This window comes from Musca autumnalis, unplaced genomic scaffold (genome assembly GCF_047663935.1).
Source record: "Musca autumnalis isolate F117 unplaced genomic scaffold, ASM4766393v1 scaffold_3, whole genome shotgun sequence".
Lineage (NCBI taxonomy): Eukaryota > Metazoa > Arthropoda > Insecta > Diptera > Muscidae > Musca > Musca autumnalis.
This window is the reverse complement of record NW_027411866.1, coordinates 81,210,416-81,219,834: the sequence shown is the minus strand read 5'-3', so window position 1 is coordinate 81,219,834 and position 9,419 is coordinate 81,210,416. Positions and strand designations below refer to the sequence as shown.

At 38.2% G+C, this 9,419-nt stretch overlaps 1 protein-coding gene across 1 annotated transcript; it reads left to right on the top strand.

Annotated features, from left to right (window-relative positions):
* The first annotated feature begins 4,163 nt into the window (after positions 1–4,163).
* On the top strand, positions 4,164–7,526 carry LOC141398239 (uncharacterized). The gene has a single exon (XM_073975513.1). It carries the CDS (start codon positions 4,164–4,166, stop codon positions 7,524–7,526), a length of 3,363 nt encoding a protein of 1,120 aa, XP_073831614.1.
* The last annotated feature ends 1,893 nt before the right edge of the window (positions 7,527–9,419 follow it).

Sequence of the window (9,419 nt, the reverse complement as noted above, 5' to 3'; positions counted from 1 at the left end):
ACATTCCAAATTTCATCGAAATCGGACATATATAGCGTGTGTGGTACAGAAAATACGTGAAATAGGCCCAAAATATATATAGGAGCTATATCCAAATCTGAACCGATTTTCACCAAAAGCAATAGCGTTCTTCCTATGGCTAAAAAAATTGTAGTCCCCAATTTTCAGCTGAATAGGACAAAAAATGCGACCTGTACGTTGCGAACAAAAATACATGGACAGACGGACGGACATGCATAAATCGATTTAGAAAGTGATTATATGTATATCCCCAAAAGGAACTATGGGTCTATTTCGTTTCCTTTTGTATGTTACATACAAATGCACAAAGACATAATACCCCTTACCACAGTGTGGTGTAGGGTATAAATACAATGTAAATTGATATAAAACAAAAGAAAAGAAAATATAAAATATAAAAAAATATATTTTGTGTTTGGAAACCTGTAAAGAGGTATGAGAAAGACCCGGTCTATAAACCACGAGCTCCACCAGCCGACCAACACCGATATAGTAAAACATATCAAGCTGCAATTATTGGGTTGGCTGGTCCATGTTAACAGGATGGATAAAGATGCCACCGGCATATGAATACGAGCCATTTGACGTTATGCGACCCGAGGGAGAAACAAAACTCCAATGGAAAGACCAAGTTCAATATGATATCACAAAACATGGCATCCAAAATTAGAGAAGCAAAGTAGAAGATCGGTAAAATAAGTGTAAAAGAGACCATAACATGGTAACTATTACAGGATAAGTTTTTTTTTTGGATTAACATAACAGAATTTAAATTTATACTAGATTTCCCAAATGATGAGCTTGGTTCAGAGATTGACACATAACACTGCCCAACAAAATTGAAAAAGTTGAATGTTTCAGACGAAGTTGCAGTTGTTTCTAGATGAAATCGGCGAGTTATTTTCAAATCCGGTCCCGGTTTTTCTCCATCAGCTCTTGTTTTTGAGATATAGCTCAAAATCGGTTTTTACGAGTTTAACCCAGACTTTCGTTATTTTCGGATACAAACAAATATTTGTTCTGGGTTTTTCGACATTAATATATTAAGGAGATGTTGTACGCTCGATACAAATCGTTTTTGTAATAGTTATGGTGAGTATATATCAAAAAAATATAGAAAATATACAACGGACCTTGTAAAAATTGCTTATTTTGAGTACTTTAAACTGTAATTACGTCATCGGGGGAAGTCATAGGATCTTCATATGGCAATGCGGATATGCTTAGGGTGTCTACTATATAGTCCAGTATTCAAATATATCATATAAAGTTCATAGCGCCCATGATTCGGCCATAAATTAAAAATCATCATGAAGACTGCCATTGAAAAGTAAGTGGCTTATGTGGTAATGATATCACTGGTAAATTATTTCCCTTAGCAGTCTTCATGGCGATTTTTAGGTTATGGCCGAATCATGGGGGCTATGAACTTTATATTATACATTTGAATACTGGATTATATAGTAGACACCCTAAGCATATCCGGAGTACCATATGAAGATCCTATGACTTCCCCCGATGACGTAATTACAGATTAAAGTACTCAAAATATGCAATTTTTACAAGGTCCGTCGTATATTTTCTATATTTTTTTGATATATACTCACCATACCTATTTCAAAAACGATTTGTATCGAGCGTATAACATCTCCTTAATATATTAATGTCGAAAACCCCACAAAAATATTTGTTTGTATCCGAAAATAACGAAAGTCTGGGGTAAACTCGTAAAAACCGATTTTGAGCTATATCTCAAAAACAAGAGCTGATGGAGAAAAACAGGGACCGGATTTGAAAATAACTCGCCGATTTCATCTAGAAACAACTGCAACTTCGGTTGAAACAAAATGCCTGTTGACCAGTGTAATATATCGAATATTGGAAAAAATTTGTTAGTTCAACAAATTTTTATTATTTATTTATTTATTTATTTATTTATTTATTTATTTATTTATTTATTTATTTATTTATTTATTTATTTATTTATTTATTTATTTATTTATTTATTTATTTATTTATTTATTTATTTATTTATTTATTTATTTATTTATTTATTTATTTATTTATTTATTTATTTATTTATTTATTTATTTATTTATTTATTTATTTATTTATTTATTTATTTATTTATTTATTTATTTATTTATTTATTTATTTATTTTTTTTTTTTTATTTATTTATTTATTTATTTATTTATTTTTGTAATAAAAAGCCCAATGGCCAAGGAACTATTACAATATGCAACTTTACATTTAACATTAATGACATAAAAAACTTAAATTAACAAAAATCGTACATAATTGTATTGCAAATTTTATTTCTGATTGGCGATAATCCGAATCCAAAGCATTGGTGCAAGAAGCCATGACAATGCATTGGTGCAAGAAGCCATGACAATGAACTGGTGCAAGAAGCTATGACAATGAACTGGTGCAAGATGCTATGATGATGAAATGGTGCAAGATGCTATGACAGTGAACTGGTGCACAATGCTATGACAATGAATTGGTGAAAGTGTGTGTCACTCCCTTGTAAATGTCATTGATGATTCACCTAAATTTTCACCTATGACATGTCACTTGCACACATGATTCAACTAATGATTTGTCATAGAACATTTTGCTGTGTCATAACGTCTCTATGGTTTCTTTAAATGTGGGGCAATTTCCCAAGAAGAATAGACTTTGACCCCCCAAAAAAATTGTACCGTCGTAACACGGGCCACAAAGAAAAAAAAAGCAAAAAATAAACAATCCGAGACGGGTCCTTAAACGGCAACTATTCAAAATTTGTGTGGGAGGCACCCGAAGGAGTGTTCCGATGTAGTCCATAATCGGACGTAATCCAAGTATCTAAGAAATAATACGATGTACAAAATTAAGACCAAACCGGTTTTTTCTCGAGGGTTATTTTAGGCACTAGTCAGTTTAGTTGGCGTCGTCTCAGGAAATATGGACTTGCCCAAAAAAATTGCATACTTAAGAACATACATACTTACATAGCTTTTATTTATTTATTATTTTTATTTTTGTTTTCACACTTTTTAGTTGAATTGTGAAAATTGCCTATAAAGCATTATTCAGTCATTAATTAAAGTAAGTCAATAGTTTAATTAAAGTAAGTCAATAGTTTTTATCGTTAATGTGACCTATATTTAAATTCACTTACTTTGTAATATTTATAAATTTCATTTCTTTACGTTTTTGTTTGTATGCATAATATTTGGCTTAGTCATAAGAAAGTATTGTTATAAATGAGTGAAATCAATAAAGATAAACAGTCGTCTTGTACTACTACAATCCACCGCTTCTTTAATTAATTATTAGCCGACGGTTTCCTTCAAGTTTATGTGCTTGAAAGGAACAACCCGAAAAGAATCCTAAGTGCCAATTCAAGTTTATGTGCTTGAATGGAGTTCGCTAGATTCTAGTTAGGTTTAACATTTTGGTGACCCCGACGTGATTTGGTGACCCCGGTTTAAGTGCAACGCGTCGCGTATTTTTAATTCGAATCCTCGCGTCCCTACATCCTGGCAGATTCTACAAGCAACCTCAGATACAACAGATCCTTGCAGATCCTACAAGCAACTTCGGACACAATACAGATCCTTGCAAAGCGACTTTGGATACAACAGATCCTTGCAGATCCTACAAGCAACTTCGGACACAATACAGATCCTTGCAAAGCGACTTTGGATACAACAGATCCTTGCAGATCCTACAAGCAACTTCGGACACAATACAGATCCTTGCAAAGCGACTTTGGATACAACAGATCCTTGCAGTTCCTACAGGCAACTTTGGACACAACACAGATCCTTGCAGATTCTACAAGCGACTTTGGATACAACACAGATCCTTGCAGATTCTACTCGCAACCTCGGATACCACGCTTATCCACACGCATCCTAGGAATTTTGAAGCAAACAGAAGCGTACCTTATTTCAAGAAGGACGCAAACCGAATCATCGGTAAGATAACCAGACGTGACACAACACATATCCTGGAATTTGTTTAAAAAAAGGCAGTTATTCACCGTTCAAGTGGTGAGGATCCAATAAACCCACAAGTGGTTTCGAAAAATGTTTACAAAATATAAATCCATTAAAACCCCACAAGTATTTTTGAAAAAAAAAATTAACAATGTCGACAGTACAAGAACTCATAGCCCAGCAAGAAGTAAGGGGCAGTAATTTTGATAAAGTCGTGGCGACAATTAAAAAGGCTCCGCTTGAAAGAAGAACGGAAGAGTTCTACATAGGAAAGCGTAATGAGCTAGTGGGGCTCTGGCAGACGTTTGAAAAGGCAGAGAACCAGATCCGCAATGATCCGTCTTTGCCAGAGGATGACCCATACGTAGCGCAGAATTTACACAAGAACATTGGAGAAAAGTTTAGTTCAACGATGGACTATATAGAGGCGGAATTAGACAAGTTGAAGTCTGCAAAGAGCAAGCCAGGTCCAACGGCAAAAGCCCAAAGAACTAGTTCAGAAGGTCAAACATCTGTCCAGGCAACTGTTCAAGAATCTGAATCTACCCAAGTAGAGGGACTGGCCCGAAGGATAAAAGCTAGAATGGCTGCACTTAGTCGCCTTTTGCAGAGCTTGGTCCATATCGATACGGAACAATCAAACCAATTTTATGCAATAAAAGAAGAGACGATCAAAAAATTGTGGAGTCAAATCACAGATTTGTACGACGAAATTTGGCAGCAGATTGAGGACCCTTCCAGAATCGGGCTAGATCAAGATTGCTACGATAGCCTAGAAGATGCGGTTCAAAATAACCTAATTCGGCTGGCGGTCCTGAAAGACAAATGCTCTGACAATGCGACAAACGCACCTCAAGTGGGAAGTAATTTGGCAACATACAGCGCACTTCCGCTACCGAAGGTAACAATCCCTCAATTCAATGGGGATTGTTTGAAGTGGCGACAGTTCTATGAACTGTTTTTGGAGATGGTTGACAAACAGCCACTCCCAAACGTCCAAAAAATGTGGTATCTTAAAACGAATTTGTCGGGCGAGGCTGACAAACTCATAAGCCATTTAGCCTTGACAGAAGAGAACTACAAAACAGCCTGGATGTTGCTGCAAGATCGTTACAACAATAAAAGAATTCTGGTTGCAACATTGGTAGAAAGGATTATGAACCAACCAACAGGAATCTCATCTACCGCTTCTATAAAGGCTCTGCATGACACCACGAGGGAATGCATGCTAGCCCTGAACAATTTGAATATCGACACTTCGTCGTGGGACGCTCTACTGATCCAATTGATCACGAAAAAATTGGATCAGACGCTGTACATACGATTCATGCAATCGTTAACAAGGCCGAAGGAGGTCCCTACCCTGAATGAGCTATTTGCATTTTTGGAGCTACAATTTGAGTCGATGGAATCAATCGGAAAAGTGACGACTACTCAAAAGGGTTCTAATAAAACAGTTTCCTCCATAGCATCAGTGGAGGATAACAGCAAATGCAGCTTATGCAAAAATGGCCGCCTTCCCATCTATCGTTGTAAACAATTTTTGGCAATGAGGGAATCTGAGAGGCTCAAATGGGTACAACAACATAAAATGTGTACGAACTGCTTTAAATACGATCATGTATCGAAGGCATGTACTTCTAGTAGCTGCAAAGTATGTAGTAATAAGCATAATACTTTACTACATTTGCCAAGCAAATCGAAGACATATTCAATAGCTTCGAAACAATCACCAACCACAAGTAATGATGCCACACCAGTCAACACAGCTGCAATCTCGTCAGCATCAGTTGAAGATCAGAAGAGCGTAATTCTAGCGACTGCTAAAGTTATCATCAAGGCTGCAAACGGTATGTCAGGCGAATTTAGAGCGGTACTCGACTCGGGCTCACAAGTGAACATTGTGACTAAAAGGCTGATAAAAAAGTTATCACTTAGAACCAGGGGTGCCTCATTGGCCATTGACGGAGTTGGAAAGATTCAAAGGAAGGCTTATCATCGGGTGAATGTACAGATGTTATCTAATAATGCTGAATTTTCAACTGATTTGGAGGCATTTGTTTTGCCAACAATTATACCAGCGCAACCGAATCGCGATCTGGACATCTCTAAATGGCAGATTCCACAGAATATTAAATTAGCCGATCCCAACTTTAACACGCAAGGAAAGGTTGATATTCTACTTGGAGCAGAGTTCTACTTTAGCCTAATGCAGCCAGGTACAATAAAACTCAATGGCAATCAACCCATACTACAAAATACGGCACTCGGCTGGATTGTTGGCGGCTTAATAGAACAAACCTCAACGGATGTCACATCAGCAGCGTTGACATGTGCAATTTTCGATAGTGAAGCATCACTAGAACAAGCAATCGAAAAACTATGGAAGCTCGAGGAAGTAGAAGCGAGTGAGAAAGTAATGTCTCCGTTAGAGAAGCTGTGTGAGTCCCACTACAATCAACATATTCAGACTGATGAATACGGTCGTTTCATTGTCAGGCTCCCTTTCCGAGAATCTCCAACAGCATTGGGGAAATCACATTCAATGGCGTATAACCGATTTATGAGCCTGGAACGCCGGCTTCTACAGAAGGAAGACATCCGAAGTCAATACATTAAGTTTATGCAAGAATACGAGCAATCGGGACACATGCAAAAGATTGACGTGGGGACGATATCAAACCCAAAATATTTTATTCCCCATCATTGTGTTCTAAAACCCGATAGTACCACGACAAAACTAAGGGTCGTATTTGATGCATCCGCAAAAACCTCATCAGGTTATTCGTTAAATGATCTAATGTACACTGGGCCAACTGTCCAAAGTGAACTTTTTTCTATATTGCTGCGTTTTCGATTGCCAAAATTTGTCTTCACCACAGACATTGAAAAGATGTATAGGCAGATACTACTACATCCTGATGATCAAAAATATCAACTGATTATATGGAGAGAAGATACGTCGCATCCTGTTAGTTATTACAAGCTCAATACCGTAACATATGGCACTCGTACAGCGCCGTATCTTGCTACAAAATGTTTGCAGAAAATTGCAGACGACAACATGGATCGTTATCCACTTGGATCAAAGATGCTCAAAGAAAACTTTTATATGGATGACGGGCTCAGTGGTGCCGACAGCTTAAGTACAGCCCTTGAAACACAAAGGGAATTGATAGCTATTTTGAAGCAACATGGTTTCAATTTAAGAAAATGGTCATCGAATTCTCCAAGATTGCTAAAAGATATACCGCATAGTGATCGAGAAATCAACTTAGATTTGGATGAAAATATAAACAAAACAATAAAAACGTTGGGGTTATATTGGATGCCTCAAGCCGATCAATTTTGCGTGAAGACAAACATCGACCATCGTCAAGTTATATCAAAGCGATCAGTTACGTCTGAACTCGCAAAACTGTTCGACCCTCTTGGTCTACTTACTGGCTCCGGTTGTTGTGATAGCAAAGATATTTATTCAGCAACTGTGGCAGCTTACATTGGATTGGGATGAACCATTACCCGAGAAACTTTGTGCTACTTGGAAAACATTTCGATGTGAGTTGGAAGGTCTCAACAATTTCAAAATTCCTCGACATGTATTTTGTGGGGAAATTCCGACAAAAACACAATTGCATGTGTTTGCGGATGCATCTGAAAGAGCTTTTGGCGCAGCTGTATACATCCGATTTCTTACTAATGATGGGCGCATAACTGTGCGTCTGATCTGTGCTAAATCCAGAGTGGCTCCGTTGAAGCAACAAACATTGCCTCGACTGGAACTATGTGCGGCAGTAGTAGCAGCTCAGCTAGCTAACAGAGTGAAGATTGATTTAAGGCTTCAAGACCATCCTATGTTTCTATGGACCGATTCGGAAATTGTACTGGCTTGGATAAAATCACAGTCAACTTTATATAAGACTTTTGTTGCTAATAGGGTATCGATTATCCAAACATTAACATTACCAGACCAATGGAAACATGTTCCGTCGAAAGAGAATCCAGCTGACATTCTATCGCGTGGACTTCAACCATCAGATCTGGCTAAATGTCGATTATGGTTTCATGGGCCAGTTTTTCTTCATGGAAAAGAGGAGCTATGGCCGGCAAAACTCTGTTCTCAAAATGCTGTTACTAATAACATGGAGTTAAAGGGGGCAGCTACTGCAGGAATATTAACTGCTGACATCAATTTCGTTTATGGAATCGAGCACAAAAATTCCTTCAGGAGATTGAAAAGAATCGTGGCGTACGTTCTTAGGTTTACAAGAAACTGTCGAATACCAAGGACGGAACGGCCTGAAAGCATAGCACTTAATCCCAAAGAGTTGGATCAATCCCTTCGATTAATTACTCACGCTATACAGTCTACCGAGTTCGCAGTCGAAATAAAAGAGTTGAAGGCTGAAAAGCAACCCAGCAAGCATAGTTCTTTATGCAGTCTATCACCGTTTTTGGATGATGAAGGTATTATTCGCGTCGGGGGGAGATTGGAACATTCCATGCTACAACCAGATGCAAAACATCCGATAATATTACCATATAACGATCCTTTAGTGAAATTGCTCTTCAGAATGGTTCATGAAGAGAACAAGCACTGTGGGCCCCAGGCGCTCTTAAACACAATAAGGCAGCGATTTTGGCCAATCAAAGGCAAAATAACAGCAAGATCAACAGTTCAAAAATGCGTACGATGTACTAGAGCGCGACCGCAGCTTTATCAGCAAGTAATGGGTAATCTGCCAGCAACGAGGATAGTTCCTGCTCGACCGTTCATAAACTCTGGAGTAGACTATTGTGGACCATTTTGGGTTCATTACAAGGTGAGAGGCAAACGGCCAACCAAGGCGTATGTAGCAGTGTTCTGCTGCTTTGCAACAAAAGCGGTTCATCTAGAACTGGTATCCGATTTGTCCACTGAAGCATTCATTGGTGCTCTAAAGCGGTTTGTTGCACGACGTGGGCACTGCCAGAACATATATTTTGACAATGCTACAACCTTTGTCGGAGCCAAAAATAGTTTAGCGGAATTATCGGAAAGCATCTATGCTACCAAAGCGAAAGAGGAGATAATATCAGCTTCCAGTGCTAAGGGCATACAATTTCATTTTATTCCACCGAGAGCTCCACATTTCGGTGGTTTGTGGGAAGCGGCAGTGAAGTCTGCAAAACGTCTCTTAGTACGCAGTGTTTCAACAGAAACCCTAACATTTGAAGAGCTAGAAACAATTATCGTAGAAATCGAAGCTATTTTAAATTACCGTCCACTCACGCCACTATCAAACGACCCTGATAGCCTTGAAGCATTGACACCAGGGCATTTTCTAATAGGAGAAGCTCTAACTTCGCAAGTAGACAGCAGAGCAGATACTGTGAAGACATCCAGTACGTCACATTGGAAATTAGT

Excerpts from the sequence above, each read along its gene's own strand:
- LOC141398239 (XM_073975513.1), top strand. The coding sequence starts at position 4,164 with ATGTCGACAGTACAAGAACTCATAGCCCAGCAAGAAGTAAGGGGCAGT.